We start from the raw sequence: 23,897 nt of genomic DNA, 5'->3' as shown, positions 1-23,897 counted from the left end.
ATAGTGATTACAGAATTACTATTTCGTAATTACAATTACAAAATTGTAATTCTGTGGAACTCTCGATTGTCGGCCATAGGGTGAAGATAATGATACAATGGTGGAAGATGATGATACAATGGTGGAAGATGATGATACAATGGTGGAAGATGAAGATACAATGGTGGAAGATGATGATACAATGGTGGAAGATGAAGATACAATGTTGTAGATAGTCCCTAGTGAAGATACAGTCTCCGTTCTTCTAGACAAGACCAGGGGGTACTTCGATTAATTAATATTACAGTAAACAGTCAATTCAGCTACTGACGACCATGGAAGATCATCACCGTAGCCTCAAGATACCATGCGATCACTATTGTCACTATACTTCCTTGCCAGTCATGGCGTCACTCAAATGCTTCTACCTCACTGTCAAATGACACGCTTCGAGACCGTCTTGAAGACAGTCAAGCGTCTGAACTGGTCTGGGAATGTCCTCATTTGTCTTATGACAAGTGAGGACACTTGTCCTCATTTATGTCCTCTATTATAAATGATTAATAGAGGTGCATTTAACATTAGCGTTGCAACTTTAACACTTGACACTGGTCATATCACGACGAGCTGGTCATGTCAGAGGAGGTCACATCAAAGGAGGTCACATCAGAGAAGGTCACATCAGAGGAGCTCATGCCAGAGGAGGTCATGTCAGAGGAGGTCATGTCAAGGGAGAGATATTTGAAGTTATAAAGAACATTTAGATAAGAGAGGTACACCTTAGAAACTAGTTATGACCCGAAACCTGTCGTATCCGGCAGACATAGATGGCGGAATCTAAGGTAATGCCCCAAACCACAAACCACCACAATCTGAAGAAACGAAACGACGTTTCGGTCCATCCTGGACCATTACCAAGAAAAAACGTCGTCGTCTCGTAATCTTCTGAGGTGTGGTTTTTGGTTATCACATATTCAGTCACGTTATCGTGACTCCTCGTCTGCATAATATGAAACATAAACGGACATATATATAGCTCTGGTGTTGGACTTAAGGCCGATCAACCTCTGGAGGGTTTTAAGGCCTGCGTCATACCTTAATGACCCACAAGCAGGTATATATACTTCAGTTCTGAATATATCCCTGGACTGGTACAAATTTTCAGTGTATATAGACCGCAGGCATGTGTAACACCTCTCAGTGTATACCTCCCTGTGTTATAAACATCATTTAAACACCAAAACAAAGATATATACAAGAAAAATAACAGGAGAAGGATGATGAGCAAATATTAACATTAGCGGGCTCAGATTAATATCAATGAGAGGAAGAGGAAAAACTAATTCATTATAGATTTTCCTCCGTGCAATAAATCGTTGGTCGGAGGACGCCTTTAAAACAGATACAGAACACAATAATAAATTAATAAATTCAAGAACAACGGGAAGATGAGTTGTTGCTAACGCCCGCTCGAGACCCGAGGTTTATTCTCAACACCCTGAGCTAATTTATTACACGAAATAATAGGCTACCGGGCGAGTGTGAAAATGAAGGGGGATTACATTGTGTAGATGTGGGGACAGCTTCAAGCACGACCCGAGCCTGCACCTGGGGGTGTGGATGGTCTGTATCTGGGGGTGTGGATGGTCTGTACCTAGGGGTGTGGATGGTCTGTATCTGGGGGTGTGGATGGTCTGTATCTGGGGGTGTGGATGGTCTGTATCTGGGGGTGTGGATGGTCTGTATCTGGGGGTGTGGATGGTCTGAATCTGGGGGTGTGGATGGTCTGTACCTAGGGGTGTGGATGGTCTGAATCTGGGTGTGTGGATGGTCTGTACTTGGGGGTGTGGATGGTCTGTATCTGGGGGTGTGGATGGTCTGTATCTGGGGGTGTGGATGGTCTGTACTTGGGGGGGTGTGGATGGTCTGAATTTGGGGGTGTGGATGGTCTGTTCCTGGGGGTGTGGATGGTCTGTGTCTGGGGGTGTGGATGGTCTGTATCTGGGGGGTGTGGATGGTCTGTATCTGGGGGGTGTGGATGGTCTGTATCTGGGGTTATGGATGGTCTGTATCTGGGGGTTATGGATGGTCTGTATCTGGGGTTATGGATGGTCTGTATCTGGGGGTGTGGATGGTCTGTATCTGGGGGTGTGGATGGTCTGTATCTGGGGGTGTGGATGGTCTGTATCTGGGGGTGTGGATGGTCTGTATCTGGGGGTGTAGATGGTCTGTATCTGGGGGTGTGGATGGTCTGTATCTGGGGGTGTGGATGGTCTGTACCTGGGGGTGTGGATGGTCTGTATATGGGGGTGTGGATGGTCTGTACCTGGGGGACTTAGATGATGGTAAGTCAAATATAACATCGTCTAATTTGCCAGGCCAACTTACAGTGGTTTCCCCCTTGGAAGAGCAATATCCAGGCCGACAGTGTGGGATGTAAAACCAATATGGCCACGCTAGCACTCGCCTCGTTTCAACTCACTCCCCCAATCTGTAATTACCCGTACGTTGGCCGGCAATTAGGTCATTTGTGAGAATGCCATTACATTGTCCCAAGACGCGAGAAACCAAGTTCTAATGTGTCAGCTGAGTCCCCTGACACTGTCTTGAGTGAATAACTGATTAATTCTTCACAGAAATCCACCCACTTGCAGAGGGTTTCTGCACCTGGGAAGAAACTTTACCTTTCTAAAGGTTTCTTTACCTTTCTCCCTGGGTAATAGGGAGAAAGGATTATGATTCGTATTAACAAAGATAAGGGGAATATACTACAGAACGAAAATGTCGTCAATAAGATGTCGAAACTGGGGGGAAAATGAAAAATAACGAACACAGCTGGAGAAACCTTCTGGAGGCTGATCAGACATGGACTTAGTCTCACAGAGAACGACAATGAAGTGTGTGTGTGTGAGCATAATAAGAGGTTCTAAGAGATCTACAAAACAGAAGCAAAGTAAAACACTAGATATGAGACTAAAGATGGCCACAATGAACTATACAGACGGTACAGAAGGTGAAGAGGGAGACCGCAGGCATTCTGCACTATCCACAACCCGTCCTCAGACCAAGTGCATTCCATCCAGCGGCCGACCTCAAAGACGCAGTCGTCAATTTTAACATGCTGTTCATTCAAAACAGGTATTTTCTCTTAAATTAATATAGTTATATATTAGCATATTGTGCATATTTAGGCATAGGTTAGGTTGGGTTAGGTTAGGTTAGGTTAGGTTAGGTTAGGTTGGGTTAGGTTAGATGTTTAGGTTCTGTTGGCGATTATTTGCACTTGTAGTACGTGGGTGAAGCATTTACAGCGTTGTGGTTCGAACAAAAGTCGTCAGTGAAGCACTTGTTCCGGAAGTGTTCGAACGTCATCAGTTGTGAGTCGTGTGTAAACCGTTTTTCATTCATAAACAGCTGGGGGGGTTTGGCGGGAGCATGGAATGGACCCGCCTTTGTGTATGAGAACGGGCTGACTATCCATTAACTAAACCTTTCAGTGTAACATTAGAGACTAGAAAGTTCATGGAACTTTAGAAAAAGGCAATTTTAGTCTCAATACTCAACAATTTCGGAAGGGACCGGCATCGCTAGCAAAAGTCTAGATAAAACAAATCAGGATTAGAATGTACAGTGAAGCACACGTAGCGAATAAGTTGGTCACAGGAGGAGTAGCATAGTTACCTTCTGGGGAAAGTCCTACCTGATTGACAGGAGAAAGAACTATGACAAGATCATAGAGAAATTTGGGTTGGATAGACAACCTATTCCTACACACTTAAAAGTATTTGATCCTGTCTCTTTACATATAGGTTTGTACATAGATGAAGACACAAGCCGACGGCTCAAGAGGCTTGGACACAGTTCCTTCACCTCACTCTTGAGTACCAGCACCTTGTCCTTAATATTCTGTCCAAGTACTGGCTAGGAAGTTTCCTTTCGAGTTTCGAACTGTGAGTGCTTGCCAGATATAAGAACCTACCTCCTTATTTAATTGCAATGCTATGAAAAGGCAATTTTAATTGGCTTCTTTAACTTGAATAAGATTGAAAGTCTAAAAAAAAATATGCTTATCTAAACCAAAGCAATATTTTGAATGCAAGAGCATCATTTCTTGCAACGGTTGCATAAATTATGTTGATTAAGATAAGTTGTTCAGGTTATTCTTATCACGTGTGCAGGTAGAATGAGTTGCAGCGAATGACCCCCGTGGGAATATGAACACATGCTCAGGACCAGTCATTGACCACTGCCTAACCCATTCACTGCCAAAGTATTTTGAGCAATTTTGCTCGACACAGCAAAAGTACGATATCACAGCAGAGACCGAGACCACAGCCTAAGTACGAGGCCACAGCACGTGCTTGTGAGTGAGGGCAGAGAGGCACCTCGAAGATAACACAATACAGAAGGGGGTGAAAGGGTGGGGGGGGAAGGGGGTTGATTGTAGCATGGGAAGCGATAGCAAGAGGCACGGAGCCACATTCCCCTCAGTATCAACAATTAAGATGCTGTCCTCCCACGATCAGATAACGTCGCAAGCACCCTAACGATTTGATAAATGTGGCCCTGTGCTGTACAGAATTTATTACAAACGTTTTATTCAGCTCAGCATACAGCAGCAGCATCATATGTATGTTGCTGTATGCTGAGCGAAGCGTGGGCCCCCTTGTCTCTCAGGAGGTTATACTTATTTCCTGATTGCGGGGGTCAGCCTGCAGACACTGCTTATTGCAGTGAGTTGTTCGCCTTCACTTCATTATCATAGCCACATAGGATGTAGCCGTTGTTCTTTTGTATGTTGCTATGTTGGGTGTTGGCATTGTGTTCTCCATCATATGTTTCCGCCTGGAATGGCTCTGCGCCCTCCCCAGGTAACGACAGAGGTGGACGGAGTCTGTGTGAATCATGACAAGAACTAATCAGTCACTGCAGGTGACTCGACGGTAGACTGTCTATCGTTTGAGACGTGTGTGACATGACAAGACATTCAGTAAACAAAGCAGCTGTAGGTATACCTGCTTGATGGGGTTCTGGGAGTTCTTTCACTCCCCAAGCCCGGCCCGAAGCCAGGCTTGACTGGTGAGAGTTTGGTCCACCAGGCTGTTGAGGTATGCTCGTAGTCGCGACACGTAATAAGTCTGGCACCAGTCAGCATCACTAACAATGTCCTATTAACTAAAATCCAAGCCCTCTTGCTGCTGCTGCTACTGTGGAATTAAACGAGGAAATACCAGCCCGTCCTGCTGCTACAGTGGAATTTAACGAGGAAGTATCAGCCCCTCTTGCTGCTACAGTGGAATTTAACGAGGAAGTATCAGCCCCTCTTGCTGCTACAGTGGAATTTAACGAGGAAATATCAGCCCCTCTTGCTGCTACAGTGGAATTTAACGAGGAAATACCAGCCCCTCTTGCTGCTGCTGTGGAATTTAACGAGGAAATACCAGCCCCTCTTGCTGCTGCTGTGGAATTAAACGAGGAAATACCAGCCCCTCTTGCTGCTGCTGAAGAATTTAACGAAGAAATACCAGCCCCTCTTGCTGCTACTGAAGAATTTAACGAGGAAATTCCAGCCCCTCTTGCTGTTACTGTGGAATTTAACGAGGAAATACCAGCCCCTCTTGCTGCTACTGAAGAATTTAACGAGGAAATACCAGCCCCTCTTGCTGCTACTGAAGAATTTAACGAGGAAATACCAGCCCCTCTTGCTGCTACTGAAGAATTTAACGAGGAAATTCCAGCCCCTCTTGCTGCTATTAATGAGGAAAATCGTTGAAAAAAAATATATACTCAATTATTTAGATAATTTTTTAATCTTCATTTCTGTGGGGTTTTATCTAGTGATATAATTATTGTATAGCATTCTATGCACAGTTTAATACCTGGCAGCTGCTAGAAATGTATAAAATATGTAAATACACAAATGCCATTCATACCCTTTCACAAAAGCTCCACCCCTCCCTCTCACAACACACACACCTTCTCCCTCCCCACTCACAACACACACACCTTCTCCCTCCCCACTCACAACACACACACCTTCTCCCTCCCCACTCACAACACACACACCTTCTCCCTGCCCACTCACAACACACACCTTCTCCCTGCCCACTCACAACACACACACCTTCTCCCTGCCCACTCACAACACACACACCTTCTCCCTGCCCACTCACAACACACACACCTTCTCCCTGCCCACTCACAACACACACCTTCTCCCTGCCCACTCACAACACACCTTCTCCCTGCCCACTCACAACACAAACCTTCTCCCTGCCCACTCACAACACACACCTTCTCCCTGCCCACTCACAACACACACCTTCTCCCTGCCCACTCACAACACACCTTCTCCCTGCCCACTCACAACACACACCTTCTCCCTGCCCACTCACAACACACACCTTCTCCCTGCCCACTCACAACACACACACCTTCTCCCTGCCCACTCACAACACACACCTTCTCCCTGCCCACTCACAACACACACACCTTCTCCCTGCCCACTCACAACACACACACCTTCTCCCTGCCCACTCACAACACACACACCTTCTCCCTGCCCACTCACAACACACACCTTCTCCCTGCCCACTCACAACACACACACCTTCTCCCTGCCCACTCACAACACAGACATCTTCTCCCTGCCCACTCACAACACACACACCTCCCTGCCCACTCACAACACACACACCTTCTCCCTGCCCACTCACAACACACACACCTTCTCCCTGCCCACTCACAACACACACCTTCTCCCTGCCCACTCACAACACACACACCTTCTCCCTGCCCACTCACAACACACACCTTCTCCCTGCCCACTCACAACACACACACCTTCTCCCTGCCCACTCACAACACACACATCTTCTCCCTGCCCACTCACGACACACACACCTTCTCCCTGCCCACTCACAACACACCTTCTCCCTGCCCACTCACAACACACACCTTCTCCCTGCCCACTCACAACACACACACCTTCTCCCTGCCCACTCACAACACACATCTTCTCCCTGCCCACTCACAACACACACACCTTCTCCCTGCCCACTCACAACACACACACACCTTCTCCCTGCCCACTCACAACACACACACCTTCTCCCTGCCCACTCACAACACACACACCTTCTCCCTGCCCACTCACAACACACACCTCCACCCTCCACTTTCACAATCCACAAACTCTCTGCACCTGACCATTTGCCTCTCATCTGTTATATATGATGATGCGAGCGGCCCGTCTTAAAAGGATTTAGTCCCCCGCCGGAATCCAGGAATTCTCCAGAGAGGCCGACCGCAGAAACACTGCAGAATCAAGTTTTGTGAGCCGTAAATTTGTAACAATTACTCGGTATACGGTGTAATGCTATCATGGAGAGTCCTTGTGGCCTGGTCTCGCCCGGGGGAACACACATTCTCCCGGTGGGAAGCACAGAGGCGTTTGGGCTTGACTTGATATATGGACACTCCTCGGCTGGCCACTTTCATGTTCATTTTGCCTGGAATAACGGGTGGAAGAGGGGGGGATATAGAGACCTGGATAACCAAGAGGTAGAGACCACTGGAGCCTCTGCAATAGCGGTGGAGGTCAGGTTAGTTAATTATCAGACGAAAAGGGGTAACCGTTTACCACTATGCAGCACTTGGGAGGGATGTAGATATGGCTTTAGCATAGAACCAGAGGAAATAAATTATACCCAACAACTTAGACGGTCGGGGATTGAACGTCCAACTGGTTGGATACAATTCCTATCCTCCGTCCCATCCCGAATCCTTTCCCTCAACCCCTTCCAAGTGCTACATAGTGGTAAAGGCTCCTGTTAATTACCTAAATTGACCTCCAAGTCGTGCTCATCCGGACCTCCACCGCTCTTCCACACGCTGTTCCAGAGGCTCCAGTTGCCTCTACCTCTTGGTTACCTAAGTCTCTAACCCTTACGGGCTCACCATAGCCCGTGCTACTTGGAACTTTGTTCCAGGTAGCGAATCTTCCACACGCTATTCCAGAGGCGTAGGAGCTCCCACTCCAGCTGCCACCAACTCCAAGTCCTCCCTGGAGTATGGAGCAGGATTGGGGTAGTAACCTTCACCTCTGGAACAAGCCACAAAGTGACGCTTCAGATCGACCGGTTGTGCTCCGCCATTCGGAGCCTCGAACCCACGAATCAACGCCTCTTATCATTCCGCTACAGACACTCTTAAGCCATTTGTCTTAGCCACAGTGTCTTGTTATTAATGGGAGGTTCTCGCACCTGCCTCGCCCGCACCGCTGTATCTCTGGCGCGGGTACCACTCAATTTTTTTGATGCAGTTTCGATTATTGTTTGTGAGGATGTCTGTGGTGGTTGTTTGACAGTTTGTGATGGTTGTTTGACAGTTTGTGGTGGTTGTTTGACAGTTTGTGGTGGTTGTTTGACAGTTTGTGGTGGTTTTTTGACAGTTTGTGGTGGTTGTTTGACAGTTTGTGGTGGTTTTTTGACAGTTTGTGGTGGTTTTTTGACAGTTTGTGGTGGTTGTTTGACAGTTTGTGGTGGTTGTTTGACAGTTTGTGGTGGTTTTTTGACAGTTTGTGGTGGTTGTTTGACAGTTTGTGGTGGTTGTTTGACAGTTTGTGATGGTTGTTTGACAGTCTGTGGTGGTTGACAGTTTGTGGTGGTTGTTTGACAGTTTGTGATGGTTGTTTGACAGTTTGTGGTGGTTGTTTGACAGTTTGTGGTGGTTGTTTGACAGTTTGTGGTGGTTGTTTGACAGTTTGTGGTGGTTGTTTGACAGTTTGTGGTGGTTGTTTGACAGTTTGTGGTGGTTGTTTGACAGTTTGTGGTGGTTGTTTGACAGTTTGTGGTGGTTGTTTGACAGTTTGTGATGGTCATTTGACAGTTTGTGATGGTCATTTGACAGTTTGTGGTGGTCATTTGACAGTTTGTGATGGTTGTTTGACAGTCTGTGGTGGTTGTTTGACAGTTTGTGGTGGTTGTTTGACAGTTTGTGATGGTTGTTTGACAGTTTGTGGTGGTTGTTTGACAGTTTGTGGTGGTTGTTTGACAGTTTGTGGTGGTTGTTTGACAGTTTGTGGTGGTTGTTTGACAGTTTGTGGTGGTTGTTTGACAGTTTGTGGTGGTTGTTTGACAGTTTGTGGTGGTTGTTTGACAGTTTGTGGTGGTTGTTTGACAGTTTGTGGTGGTTGTTTGACAGTTTGTGATGGTCATTTGACAGTTTGTGGTCATTTGACAGTTTGTGGTGGTCATTTGACAGTTTGTGATGGTCATTTGACAGTTTGTGATGGTCATTTGACAGTTTGTGGTGGTCATTTGACAGTTTGTGATGGTTATTTGACAGTGGATTGAACGCCGATCTGCATAAAGTGAGACCGTCGCTCTACCGTCCACCCCAAATGGTTGGAGCTGTGTGTTCAAGGTTGGTGACCAGACGCTTAGAGCCAGCCTCATCAAACTTCGTAGGGTGACTGGTCTTAGTGCGGGGCTGGTCATAGGCGGGTCAGGGAAGGTCGAGCCAAATTTTTGCCCCCTTTTAAAGGACATGTCAAATCCCCCTAATTTCCAGTCTCGCTAAATAAAAACTCACTCGTCACTAAGATTACAGGAATGGGAAGAAAGTGGTGAAGACTCCAGAAGGGAGTGAATGGTAGGGAAGACGGTGAAGGAGAGGGCATGGGAGGGGGGGTAGTGGAGTGAAGATGGTTACAGTGTACGAGATGGTTACAGGCGATAAGGAATGCAAGTAGCAAAGATGGGTTACAGTGATGAAGATATAGTGATCAGCGAAGATGGGTTACAGTGATACAGTACGTAGTGAAAATGTGGGCGTCCGTCACCCCGAGTACCGCCGGCTACCTCCCCCCTCCCCCCCCCCCCCCTTACCTCCGAAATGTTACTGGCAACGGTCTCGTTACCAGCAAGTATAAATAATGACTCGTTAGCCGAACAAGTTATCGACAGCACTTAGGGTCCATCCTTGTGGAACGCGATGGAACTACCTCTTCGATGTAGCCGGGTAGAACAAGGTAGAAACACCTACTCCCCCCCCCCTACCTACCTACCCTCTACCCCCCCCCCCTTCCCCCCCCCTACCTACCCCCAATCCCCCCCCCCCTCCCCCCCGCCTCTGATGGTTCTCTCGTAAATCAGTATAGAAGTAACACTTAATGGCCTATAGTTTGGCGCTCGAAGCATCGCCCATGTATCACCCTGTATTGTCCAGATTCCAATGAGACGCCTTCAATAGTGATGACAGAGTGCAGGCAATCTCTCGAGCCCATTTAAAACGACAGACAACAAGCCTCCGTCTACCCCAATCGCCCCCCCCTTAAAATATGGGAGGTGGGGGGTGTAAAAGGCCCGTTTTTAGGCTTTCGACAAGATGGGGGCAGAGAGAGAGGCTGGGGTCTCGAAGCCTCAAAGGGTGGAGTCGTTCTGGCAGAAGGTATTTACCGTTATGCAAATTGAGAGGTTATTGACCCCATGAGGTGAATGCGGTAGCAGCTTCTTCGGCATGGGCTGTGGATTTGTTTATGTTATATAAACTGGGGGGGAAGGGGAGGGGGGTGTCCGGCGGCGCCCGCCCGCCAAACACACACCGAAACTATGACGTTGGTACAACGTTCGAACAAGTTTTAATACCTCATAACCAGTTATAAAAACCAATATAGCAAGTTGTAACAACGTTCTAATACGTCATAAACACGTTAAGCCAAGATGTAACAACTTTATTACAAGTTGTAACAAGCGGAAAATAGAGACAGTTACGGTTTGTGTTTCCAGGGCGGGGCTCTCTCTCACTCTCCCACTCTCTTCTTTCTTACCCTTACTATAAGTCTTCTCATGTCGTCTCTTTTATTTCTCTCTCTCCATATTTTTACTCAGCATCACCTCTATTACTCCCCATCCTTCTCTCTCTCTCTCTCTCTCTCTCTCTCTCTCTCTCTCTCTCTCTCTCTCTCTCTCACTCTCCTTTCCCCTTCTCCCACCCTCTCCACCTTTCTCCCTGTTCTCCCCCAATTCCTTCTCTCTACCATCCCCCTCTCTCAAAAAATTATGTATTATAATTAAAAAATTATATCAGTAATTGCTAAATAAATCTACAGAGAACACCACTTATATTTCATCCTTGACCATGAAAGTCTCATGGGATTGAGGGTTGATTTAGGTGCCGATATTTCTTAATGTATGGCACTGGGGCCGATCCCAACTGGCCTATGACACCCCCTCCCACATGCGTCATGTATGAAAGTTGAGTGAAGCTAGCCACTAGCACCTGGTCTCCACATCTTGGAGGACAGACAGTAATTGATAAAACTAACACACAATATGACTAAAAACCTCGTGCCGTACTTTGTATACCACATCCAAGGTACTGGTCAACACAGCTGCTATCCTGCTCCACCTAACTACAATATATCATAAATGATCGGCTTGCGTGTGACTGCCAAATGAGGTCTGCAACATTATTTTTTTTTTTCTACCGCCACGATGGTCACTATTTCACAGCCGCGGCTCATGACAACTTGTAATGATTTCTGGCGCAATATATTTGCATGTTAGCTTCAGGAATGCAATGCAATAACTCGATTATCCAGAGTATTTGTGTGGCGCCTCCAGCCGCACCTCGTGTGAGTCTGGTCTCCCGTCACTTGCTACTTCCAAAAGTATACAAATAAGAATATTTAGTAACGTATGTTTGTGTGTGTGTGTGAGTGTGTGTGTGTGTGTGTGTGTGTGTGTGTGTGTGTGTGTGAGTGTGTGTGAGTGTGTGTGTGTGTGAGTGTGTGTGTGTGTGTACTCACCTAGTTGTACTCACCTAGTTGTGTTTGCGGGGGTTGAGCTCTGGCTCTTTGGTCCCGCCTCTCAACCGTCAATCAACAGGTGTACAGATTCCTGAGCCTATCGGGCTCTGTCATATCTACACTTGAAACTGTGTATGGAGTCAGCCTCCACCACATCACTTCCTAATGCATTCCATTTGTCAACCACTCTGACACTAAAAAAGTTCTTTCTAATATCTCTGTGGCTCATTTGGGCACTCAGTTTCCACCTGTGTCCCCTTGTGCGTGTTCCCCTTGTGTTAAATAGACTGTCTTTATCTACCCTATCAATCCCCTTCAGAATCTTGAATGTGGTGATCATGTCCCCCCTAACTCTTCTGTCTTCCAGCGAAGTGAGGTTTAATTCCCGTAGTCTCTCCTCGTAGCTCATACCTCTCAGCTCGGGTACTAGTCTGGTGGCAAACCTTTGAACCTTTTCCAGTTTAGTCTTATCCTTGACTAGATATGGACTCCATGCTGGGGCTGCATACTCCAGGATTGGCCTGACATATGTGGTATACAAAGTTCTGAATGATTCTTTACACAAGTTTCTGAATGCCGTTCGTATGTTGGCCAGCCTGGCATATGCCGCTGATGTTATCCGCTTGATATGTGCTGTGTGTGTGTGTGTGTGTGTGTGAGAGAGTGTGTGTGTGTGTGTGAGAGTGTGTGTGTGTGTGTGTGTGTGAGAGTGTGTGTGTGTGTGTGTGTGAGTGTGTGTGTGTGAGTGTGTGTGTGTGTGTGAGTGTGTGTGTGTGAGTGTGTGTGTGTGAGTGTGTGTGTGTGTGTGTGTGTGTGTGTGAGTGTGTGTGTGTGTGTGTGTGTGTGTGTGAGTGTGTGAGTGTGTGTGTGTGTGTGTGTGTGAGTGTGTGTGTGAGTGTGTGAGTGTGTGTGTGTGTGAGTGTGAGTGTGTGTGTGTGTGTGTGAGAGTGTGTGCGAGTGTGTGTGTGTGTGTGTGTGTGTGTGAGAGAGAGTGTGTGTGTGTGTGAGTGTGTGTGTGTGTGTGTGTGTGTGTGTGTGTGTGTGTGTGTGTGTGTGTGTGTGTGTGTGTGTGTGTGTGAGAGAGTGTGTGTGTGTGTGAGTGTGTGTGTGTGTGTGTGTGTGTGTGTGTGAGTGTGTGTGTGTGTGTGTGTGAGTGTGTGTGTGTGTGTGTGTGTGTGTGTGTGTGTGTGTGTGTGTGTGTGTGTGTGTGTGTGTGCAGTTATTGGCTTCTGCGTGTATTGATTTGTAGTTTTAATGCCTCTGGAATTTTATTTGATGTATACTGGAATGAAAATTTGTTAAATGAATGTTTTGGATTTGTAATATATATTCAATTTTTTTTAATCTGAAATAAAGAGACGAAATTTAATAATAATAATAATAATAATAATAATAATAATAATAATAAAAATAATATAAATAATAATAATTAATAATGAAGTAAATAAATATAATAATTAATAATATATAAATATAAATAATAATAATACACATAAAAATCAATTTAACGTGATATATCAAAGACCAAATCCACAGGAACCTTGCTGAGGGTTCGAACCCGTGTGCCGAGTCTTCCCAGACGCGCTCTAGTCAACTGTACCACGACTTTAATTCAGTGGAAGCCTCGGGACCCTCGTAGGTGCAGTAGCACTCCAGGTTGCCATTATTTTGACCATGTCGTAGCACAGTCGACTAGAGCGCCTCTAGGAACACCCCAGCGGATAGGTTCGAACCCTCATCACGGCTCCTGTGGATTTATTCAATAAAATTAATAATAATAAAAATCAATATATTCACAAAAATATTTGTACTTCATTCTTATAAATTATTGGAGCGTTACCGGCTGTACCCAGGACTCTCTTCCCCTTTCCCCACGCCCCCCCCCCCCTTTCTTTCTCCCCCCTCTCACATCACTCTTTCCCTACTCCCCCCCCTCTCTATCTTCCCCTACTCCCCCCTCTCTATCTTCCCCTCTCCCCCACCCTTTCTAACTTTCTCCCTTCTCATCTCTTTCGTCTCTTCCTCATATACTTATCAGCTGGGTATAACCGTAGTATTGTCTTTGAAAATGTAAGAAGGGTTTTGCGAAACGCTTCTAGGCGTCAAACCATAAATAATGTGTGAAAATGAACTTCGGAGAGTTAATTTTTCAACTACCCCCAACAGTGAAGAAAAACATAAGAAATATTAAAAAGATTCTTGTTAGAATCATTAATCTAACCCTTTCAGTCCTATTCAGCTACATATATTTACAAGAAAGACTGCTACCAATATATACTAATATATATATACACACACACACACACAAAACGGGTATTTACTAACTCGTAAATTATACGCAGGACAAAAGTAAACATTTCGGCTTGTCAATGAGGTACTAAAGGAACCGGTCGGCCGAGTGGACAGCACGCTGGACTTGTGATCCTGTGGTCCTGGGTTCGATCTCGGGCGCCGGCGAGAAACAATGGGCATAGTTTCTTTCACCCTATGCCCCTGTTACCTAGCAGTAAAATAGGTACCTGGGTGTTAGTCAGCTGTCACGGGCTGCTTCTTGGGGGTGGAGGCTTGGTCGAGGACCGGGCCGCGGGGACACGAAAGACCCGAAATCATCTCAAGATAACCTCTCAAGATAACCTATGACGACCTTAACAGTCAGCTTTTGTCTTTCCTATGCTACGATTCACCTAAATTGGGCAGTTTAGTTTTATTCACCATTTTAGAAAATCTCTACAAAGTCTGCATAGGAAAATGACAGAAACTAATCCCAGGAATTAGGAATAGGAGAAAGAATATTGCAACAAGTTTGACGAATCTTTCCTTATTAAGACCACTCAAAAGCTCGGTCGATCGAGCTTCGGCCTCACACACGCGCGTGGGGTCCCCGGTTCGAGTCTCCTAGTGCCCAGGGGATTGGGTTGAAAAAAAAAGTGTAATTTTGAATTTCTATAAATGCTCAAAGTAAAGGAGGAAATGATTGAAGCCTACAAGCAGATCAAAGGTTTCAATAAGGGGGGGGGGGCCATGTTGTAAAAAAAAAGTGGTGCCTAATATCTCAACACAAAATAGCATACAAAAATTTAAAGGAAATAAGTATAGATGGGGGAAAAAAAACCTGGGTAAATACTGGCTTGGCCATTGAATTATAGATTAATGAGTGACGTTGCATAATAAAAACCTGGGGATTTGGTGGTGTGGGGGGTTTCAAGTGTAGGCGACACGGATATATGAGCAGGATGACACCATCTCTATTGTATAGGCTATCTTTTTGAGGTTATCTTGAGATGATTTCGGGGCTTTAGTGTCCCCGCGGCCCGGTCCTCGACCAGGCCTCCACCCCCAGGAAGCAGCCCGTGACAGCTGACTAACACCCAGGTACCTATTTTACTGCTAGGTAACAGGGGCATAGGGTGAAAGAAACTCTGCCCATTGTTTCTCGCCGGCGCCCGGAATCGAATCCGGGACCACAGGATCACAAGTCCAGCGTGCTGTCCACTCGGCCAACCGACTCCCTATGTATGCTTGCTCTTTTTTATAATAATAATGTTTCCTGGGATATTTTGATTTCACTGGTCTCTTGATAATAAAAAAGTGCATCTCTAGGTATATATATATATATATATATATATATATATATATATATATATATATATATATATATATATATATATATACATATCATGGTCTTGCTTTTATGCGAGGTTCGAAACCCGGCCGTTTTGGTGGTGGCCGCGTAGGCTAATGCTATCTATCACACCTGAGAAATATTGTAGCCTGAGAGCTATCATAAGTCTAAGACCCCCATTGTATGCCTTACATCACTCGTAAGTATTCGGATTTATCGCGTTTGATTTGTGGTGCAGAGCACCATCACGTGCCCAAACGGCTCCGCGAGCCAGGGAGTGCTCGCGGGGTATTATACTTAACAATGCCTTGACTTGGGAGCCGGTCGGCCGAGTGGACAGCACGCTGGACTTGTGATCCTGTTGTCCCGGGTTCGATCCCGGGCGCCGGCGAGAAACAATGGGCAGAGTTTCTTTCACTCTACACCCCCTGTTACCTAACAGTAAAATTAGGTACCTGGGTGTTAGTCAGCTGTCACGGGCTGCTTCCTGGGGGTGGAGGCCTGGTCGAGGACCGGGCCGCGGGGACACTAAAGCCCCGAAATAATCTCAAGATAACCTCTATAAAATCTGTTGGAGTAGAAATAAGTGCTGAGGTAATGACGAGGAGAAAGCACTAACATAGTGCTAAGGAGGCGCTTGAGGACAAGGAGCAGGGGTAAGACAGTGGGGTAAGAACTGAACCTATATAACCACTTGGACACATTGGGGATCGAACACCGACCTGTAAGAAGCATAGCTGATGTTCTACCAACCAGTGTACTGTGTACATTCAAAATGCGACGGCGCTGGAACCAATCGTATTGGCGTATGCCATTGTAGACTTTCGGCGCCGTGGAGAAGGGGGGACCTGCTGCATGGGTAACAGCTTCTCCCCCGAATCAACCTACCCTGGCTTTGTGCCCTGGAGAGGCCACTCCAAACCAGGCCGACACCAGAGCCCAACTCCATAGTCTCCTGAGACTGATGGATGCCTACTACTACTACTACTTTCAAAATTTACACGCAACTTAAAAGCCCAACCGGTGATGTACAGTCTTGGTGGAAGTGAATTTTAGAAATGGAAATTACGAGGCGATAAATTGAAGTAGTAATCAGGTAAAATATTCGCCATACTGAAGTGGATAACAAATGAAAATAGCTTGACTAATGAAAGAGGTGAATAATGTCCGGCTATATATTTCATGCGCATTTTATTAAGCATGCAGGGTGTATAGATAGCATAGTACTCCGTGCAGTAGAGTTCTTGCCGGAGAAAATATTGAGCACATACTTCTGCGTGTGCTGCACACTTCTGCGTGTGCACACACTTATTGAGCACACACACTTCTCCGTCCTTGTGTAGTGTTGTAATATGTGGAGTGTTTTCATTATGGTCGATTTGATTTTGTTTGCGAAATCGCTTGTTACTAGAAAACCTAGAGTCATAAATCCTCATTTGACTTACTGCACACACACACGCACACACACACACACACACACACGCACACACACACACACACACACACACACACACAGGAGGATTGAGCTACGAGGAAATGCTAAAGGAGCTGAACCTCACATCCCTGGAAAACAGAAGAGTAAGGGGAGACATGATAACCACCTACAAAATTCTCAGAGGAATTGACAGGGTGGACAAAGACAAACTCTTCAGCACGGGTGGGACACGAACAAGAGGACACAGGTGGAAACTGAGTACCCAGATGAGCCACAGAGACGTTAGAAAGAATTTTTTCAGTGTCAGAGTAGTTAATAAATGGAATGCACAAGGAAGTGATGTGGTGGAGGCTGACTCCATACACAGTTTCAAGTGTAGATATGATAGATCCCAGTAGGCTCAGGAATCTGTACACCAGTTGATTGACAGTTGAGAGGCGGGACCAAAGAGCCAGAGCTCAACCCCCGCAAACACAACTAGGTGAGTACAACTAGGTGAGTACACACACACACACATATAGGAGCCGGTCGGCCGAGCGGAGAGCACACTTGACTTGTGATCCTGTGGTCCCGGGTTCGATCCCGGGCGCCGGCAAGGAACAATGGGCAGAGTTTCTTTCACCCTATGCCCCTGTTACCTAGCAGTAAAATAGGTACCTGGGTGTTAGTCAGCTGTCACGGGGTGCTTCCTGGGGGTGGAGGCCTGGTCGAGGACCGGGTCGCGGGGACACTAAAGCCCCGAAATCATCTCAAGATAACCTCAAGATAACACACACATACACGCTCTAAGCTTACCATTCAGGTCTCCAGCCGAACTCAGTTTGTCAGTGGAGTTTCAGATCCCAAGTAAAACTTTATTCCATCAGTTTTCTGATGATTTACAGAGCTAAATATTTTACACAGAGTCTCACCTCACGTGAGCATCAAAATTCCAATTGACGTTTCATTAAAGTTTGAGATACATAAGCGGTTATATCCATTTCTCGAAAGAGTAAATATAATAGTGTCTTTACGAAGTCTAACAATGTTTCTAATGACTTGAAGAAAGTCATTAGCGAGAGAGTTTCAAGCCGCAGCTCAAGCTGTATGCCAGTTAGATGCAGTAAAGACTGACCCTCCACCCAAGGAAGTGTCGTAAAGGATTTAGAACCTAAAGCTTGCATAAGGAAAAAGAATCACGTTCAGAGGAAGCATCACTCTCTTCCCCCCCCCCCCCATGTTCCTACAGCGGTGTGTCCAAGCCATTGCATCTTTACCACTTCAATTTTGCAGTCAAGATATTATGATGGTGGATCGTAATGAAAGAATATATATATATTTCTTATCCCAACCAGTGGTCGAAAATATCTATTTTTTATATCCTGGGCACTTACGAGGTTTTTCAGGAGCTCAGTGATTGGTGGTTGAAGTTCCTTCCCCCCCCCCCCCCCCTCCCTCCTCCAGTTCCTCTCGTCAGGAACAGTTGCGTGGCCGCCCAGTACGTCAGGAACAGTAGCATGGCCGCCCAGTACGTCAGGAACAGTAGCATGGCCGCCAAGTACGTCAGGAACAGTAGCATGGCCGCCCAGTACGTCAGGAACAGTAGCGTGGCCGCCCAGTACGTCAGGAACAGTAGCGTGGCCGCCCAGTACGTCAGGAACAGTAGCGTGGCCGCCCAGTACGTCAGGAACAGTAGCATGGCCGCCCAGTACGTCAGGAACAGTAGCATGGCCGCCCAGTACGTCAGGAACAGTAGCATGGCCGCCCAGTACGTCAGGAACAGTAGCGTGGCCGCCCAGTACGTCAGGAACAGTAGCGTGGCCGCCCAGTACGTCAGGAACAGTAGCATGGCCGCCCAGTACGTCAGGAACAGTAGCGTGGCCGCCCAGTACGTCAGGAACAGTAGCGTGGCCGCCCAGTACGTCAGGAACAGTAGCGTGGCCGCCCAGTACGTCAGGAACAGTAGCGTGGCCGCCCAGTACGTCAGGAACACTAGCGTGGCCGCCCAGTACGTCAGGAACAGTAGCGTGGCCGCCCAGTACGTCAGGAACAGTAGCACGGCCGCCCAGTACACTCGTGCCGGTCGCTAAGAGTGTATAAGTTGAACGAGGCCGTTCATTACCGAAAGAACGATCAGGACCTGACGTTGAGTACCTGTGAGGTCCGAGACTACGGTTCGCCAAGATGGATTTTTTTTATGGAGGGTAGGGTTGAATTGTCTTCTGCGTCGAATACTGCGGAATGTTGTTGGTGATTGAGGGGTCGGACGCTCAAGGGGTCGGACGATCAAGGGATCGGACGCTCAAGGGGTCGGACGCTCAAGGGATCGGACGCTCAAGGTATCGGACGCTCAAGGAATCGGACGTTTAAGGGATCGGACGCTCAAGGTATCGGACGCTCAAGGGATCGGACGTTTAAGGGATCGGACGCTCAAGGGATCGGACGCTCAAGGGATCGGATGCTTCAGGGATCGGACGCTCAAGGGATCAGACGCTCAAGGGATCAGACGCTCAAGGGATCAGACGCTCAAGGGATCAGACGCTCAAGGGTTGTTGCTGTTGTTATAGATTCAGCTACTCGGAACAAGTTCCAAGTAGCACTGGCTATGGTGAGCCCGTAACTTACCTGGCACAGGAGCGGGGCAAGTAGCACGGGCTATGGTGAGCCCGTAACTTACCTGGCACAGGAGCGGGGCAAGTAGCACGGGTTATGGTGAGCCCGTAACTTACCTGGCACAGGAGCGGGGCAAGTAGCACGGGTTATGGTGAGCCCGTAACTTACCTGGCACAGGAGTGGGGGCAAGAAGCACGGGCTATGGTGAGCCCCGATCAAGGCATCGGATGCGCCGATACTGCAGAATGCTCACACTGGCCAGACAAATTGATGACTACTCGTATTCCGTCTTGATGACGTCACTTAGTGTTTACCTGTAACGTCTTTCGTTATTCCTTTACCTCTCTATGTCTCCATTTATCTTCTCTCTGTCACTTATTCTCGTCCTCGATGTATCCGATTATTCCCCTTTCTCCCCCTTCTTCTTCTCCCCCTTAAATGTATATATGCTAGTTAGCATTGTAAATATTTGGCCACGTCTGTGGTAGACAATAATAATAATAAAATACTAACACAGAATACAATAAAGTTACAATCAGAAGACACCATAATTCTTTCTTCCTCCTATGTTTTCTTTTTCGTTTGTCATACAGCAGCTCGCTTTTAAACTTGACTCCTGTATGTAATTTATCCTCATGTCATCTGACATGATTTTTATCCTTTCTGTGGCGTGAATGTTGTTCCTTCCTGCAATATTGCTCCAGGAGGAAGAGTTACGTGAAAAGATCAACTTTGCCGGTTGACGGAGATCCTCTGAAGTACACAGCAAAGAATGATATTCATTATAAGGGTGCAGGAAGAAACTATTATATAAGGGTGCAGGAAGAAAGTATTATATAAGATTATATAAGGGTACAGCAAGAAAGTACTATACAACGGTACAGCAAGAAAGTACTATATAAGGGTACTTCAAGAAAGTATTATATAAGGGTACAGCATATAAGGTACAGTAGTTATGAGGTCTCTCATGCGGGTATAGTGGCCTTCGAGGTGATGGTCTCCTGGCACTCTGGCTCCAGCTGCCAGGCACCTTGTGGCACTCTGGCTCCAGCTGCCAGGCTCCTTGAGGCACTCTGGCTCCAGCTGCCAGGCACCTTGTGGCACTCTGGCTCCAGCTGCCAGGCTCCTTGTGGCACTCTGGCTCCAGCTGCCAGGCACCTTGTGGCACTCTGGCTCCAGCTGCCAGGCTCCTTGAGGCACTCTGGCTCCAGCTGCCAGGCACCTTGTGGCACTCTGGCTCCAGCTGCCAGGCACCTTGTGGCACTCTGGCTCCAGCTGCCAGGCTCCTTGTGGCACTCTGGCTCCAGCTGCCAGGCTCCTTGTGGCACTCTGGCTCCAGCTGCCAGGCACCTTGTGGCTCTCTGGCTCCAGCTGCCAGGTACCTTGTGGCACTCTGGCTCCAGCTGCCAGGCACCTTGTGGCACTCTGGCTCCAGCTGCCAGGCTCCTTGTGGCACTCTGGCTCCAGCTGCCAGGCTCCTTGTGGCACTCTGGCTCCAGCTGCCAGGCTCCTTGTGGCACTCTGGCTCCAGCTGCCAGGCTCCTTGTGGCACTCTGGCTCCAGCTGCCAGGCACCTTGTGGCACTCTGGCTCCAGCTGCCAGGCTGCTTGTGGCACTGTTCAAAACAACCCATGTTTAAATTAGTGCCGGAGCATTTAATTGATTGTATAATTCCAAATGTCTGTAGCTTGTTGTTGTGTTAGATTCAGCTACTGAGAACAAAAAAGTTCCAAGCAGCACGGGCTATGGCGAGCCCGTAGTGGACTGGTGCCAGAGATGTCTGTAGTATAATACATAACATGCCGCAGCATTTGACATCTTCCATTCACCGAGACCCTCCTATGTGATTCTGTGATCGTCTGTGACCACAGCTGGTGACGTCTGAGAGCATGTCAGTTACCACAGCTGGTGACGTCTGAGAGTATGTTAGCGATCACAGCTGGTGACGTCTGAGAGTATGTTAGCGATCACAGCTGGTGACGTCTGGGAGTATGTTAGCGATCACAGCTGGTGACGTCTGAGAGCACGTCAGTTACCACAGCTGGTGACGTCTGAGAGCACGTCAGTTACCACAGCTGGTGACGTCTGAGAGCACGTCAGCGATCACAGCTGGTGACGTCTGAGAGCACGTCAGCGATCACAGCTGGTGACGTCTGAGAGCACGTCAGTTACCACAGCTGGTGACGTCTGAGAGTATGTTAGCGATCACAGCTGGTGACGTCTGAGAGCACGTCAGTTATCACAGCTGGTGACGTCTGAGAGCACGTCAGCGATCACAGCTGGTGACGTTTGAGAGCACGTCAGTTACCACAGCTGGTGACGTCTGAGAGCACGTCAGTAACCATAGCTTGTGACGTCTGAGAGCATTTCAGTTACCACAGCTGGTGACGTCTGAGAGCACGTCAGTGATCACAGCTGGTGACGTCTGAGAGCACGTCAGTGATCACAGCTGGTGACATCTTAGGGGGGAAAATCAGCTGATGTCACGTTACCCACCGCCAGTGGGCAGGTGGTGTAAAAGCAGTGGGTGAGTACCCACCTGCTCTGACGTCGCCTTAACCACCGTAAACACCAAGGGCCAACAACGTCCCCGGGTAGTTAACATTTACAACACGCTCTCAACACGTTCGGCTATGCATTAATTTCTTCGCCTAAACTATCATATATAAATTCTATCCGGATCAGGGGATTGAATGGAAAAAAATCAATTACTCTCCGGAAAAGAGCATTTATGCATTAAAAGCGAATCGAGTGTGGTATTATTTTTGCTATCTATCAACATCCGGCCGAATATTATGATGTTACTTTATTCAATTTGCTCCACGTTAAATTATCAGCGAAGGTATAATCACAAGTCTATTTGAGTTTTAAAAGCTAAAAAGCGGCATTCCTTCAGGTCTGGGCATCAGAGGCATCGACAGTCGAGGTGTTGATGAGGCAGCCAGCTGCATGATTCATCTCCCCCCTTCCTCCAGTTCCCCCATTCCTTATTCCCCTTCCTATTATGCAGTCACCTATTCTCCCATTCCGACCCTTTCTCCTCGACCTGACCCCATCATCATGGCACCCAGCAGGTCAGAAGAACAGGAGGGTGTGAGGTGGGTATGAAAACCTTTCATACTGTGTCTATTTATCTCTACATTGCTTATTTTCTCGTTTCTTTTCCTCCTCCTCCTCTTCCTCCTGACCTTTTTTGTCTTGGTCTCCTCCTGCCACCACCACCCACCATCACCTGGACAACCCACCAAACATCCGGTAATTACTCAAATAGTGAACAAAGGCGCTCAAACCTGATCTGTCTCTCGACTGGCTCTGTTAGGGGATGGGGTGGGGGGGATATCTCGCCAATCTGCATGATCAGAGCGTCATTTCCTGGTTGGCTTTGATCCGCGGTGTTGGCGGTGTCTCTCGGTACACCTGTCTCTCTCAAGATGGTACACTGGTCTCTCTCAAGATGGTACACTGGTCTCTTGGGATGGAACGTCCGTTCCCCCAGGAAGTGCACCGTTCTCTCGCAAAGGTACAGTGAGGTACGGTCCAGTCTCAAACATGTTTTACTCATGTGGTTTTTTTTATCTTGCATATATTGTTAATATATGTTGTGACAGACTAGGTTAGATTACGTCGACTTTAATCGTGTTAGGTGAGATTAGATTAGGCTAGGCTAAGTGGGATTGGATTATGTTAGGTTAGGCTTGGCTTGGTTGGGTCGGATTGTTGTAGGTGAGATTAGGAAAGTTTTAAACATTCATTTGGAGAACAGTGCTTGTGTGTGTGTGTGTGTGTGTATGTGTGTGTGTGTGTGTGTGTGTGTGTGTGTGTGTGTGTGTGTGTGTGTGTGTGTGTGTGTGTGTGTGTGTGTGTGTGTGTGAGAGGTACACAAGCTCATCTTGATCTGTGTTCGCCTTTTATGGTCGCTCTTCCCCAACCTGCTCCCACAGGATGCACAGGCGACTTCTCTCACCTGCTCAAGACGGATCATCAACACCCAAGCAGGAAGGCGCCGAGGTTCCTCTCGCCCGCCTAAGCTGTACTCAGCTGTTGTCTGGCTTGACTACACGGGATGTTCATCTCGACCCCACTCTCGTGTCCGCACCGGATGTCTTCAACGCCGCCTCAGGAAACCTCCTTGGTCTCTTCCATGTCTCACAAGTGTCTTCCACTTGTGAGACATGGTAAGACTGTCTTGAGGTGTTCCTGCAGGGAAGGACATTATGTCTTAACACCAATACTCTCCTGCTCGTTTGTGAATGGCTCTTTTGCTCCCTAGAACCCGCCCTTCCTGCTATTACACTTCCTCCTGGCGAAGTGTACAGCGGAGGCCCTTCATCAAGCGAGGAGGTGTGGATTGTGAGGGAGCAGCCACCGGCACCCGTCGCTCAACAAGGCGGGAGGACCATGATGATAGTTTAACTCGCCATGAAGTCTTCTCGGCTATTAAATCAGCCGGTCGCGTG

The 23,897-nt window shown here is 47.4% G+C and overlaps 2 protein-coding genes across 2 annotated transcripts; both read left to right on the top strand.

The window, feature by feature from the left end:
• The first annotated feature begins 612 nt into the window (after positions 1 to 612).
• Positions 613 to 5,752, top strand: LOC138371817 (uncharacterized). The gene is made up of 2 exons (XM_069336841.1): positions 613 to 689; positions 5,167 to 5,752. Exons 1-2 carry the CDS (start codon positions 613 to 615, stop codon positions 5,750 to 5,752), a joined length of 663 nt encoding a protein of 220 aa, XP_069192942.1.
• Positions 5,753 to 18,344: 12,592 nt separating this feature from the next.
• LOC138371816 (protein SON-like) lies at positions 18,345 to 18,917 on the top strand. The gene has a single exon (XM_069336840.1). The coding sequence runs from the start codon at positions 18,345 to 18,347 to the stop codon at positions 18,915 to 18,917; it is 573 nt and encodes a 190-aa protein (XP_069192941.1).
• Positions 18,918 to 23,897: the final 4,980 nt, after the last annotated feature.

This window comes from Procambarus clarkii, chromosome 37 (genome assembly GCF_040958095.1).
Source record: "Procambarus clarkii isolate CNS0578487 chromosome 37, FALCON_Pclarkii_2.0, whole genome shotgun sequence".
Classification (NCBI taxonomy): domain Eukaryota; kingdom Metazoa; phylum Arthropoda; class Malacostraca; order Decapoda; family Cambaridae; genus Procambarus; species Procambarus clarkii.
This window is presented reverse-complemented; position numbering and strand designations above follow the sequence as displayed.

Bases quoted from the DNA above. Each gene is read 5' to 3' on its own strand.
- LOC138371816 (XM_069336840.1), top strand. From the start codon at position 18,345: ATGGCCGCCCAGTACGTCAGGAACAGTAGCATGGCCGCCAAGTACGTC.
- LOC138371817 (XM_069336841.1), top strand. From the start codon at position 613: ATGTCAGAGGAGGTCACATCAAAGGAGGTCACATCAGAGAAGGTCACA. The intron at 690-5,166 runs GTCAGAGGAGGT...CTAAAATCCAAG, and splicing joins CTCATGCCAGAGGAGGTCAT to CCCTCTTGCTGCTGCTGCTA.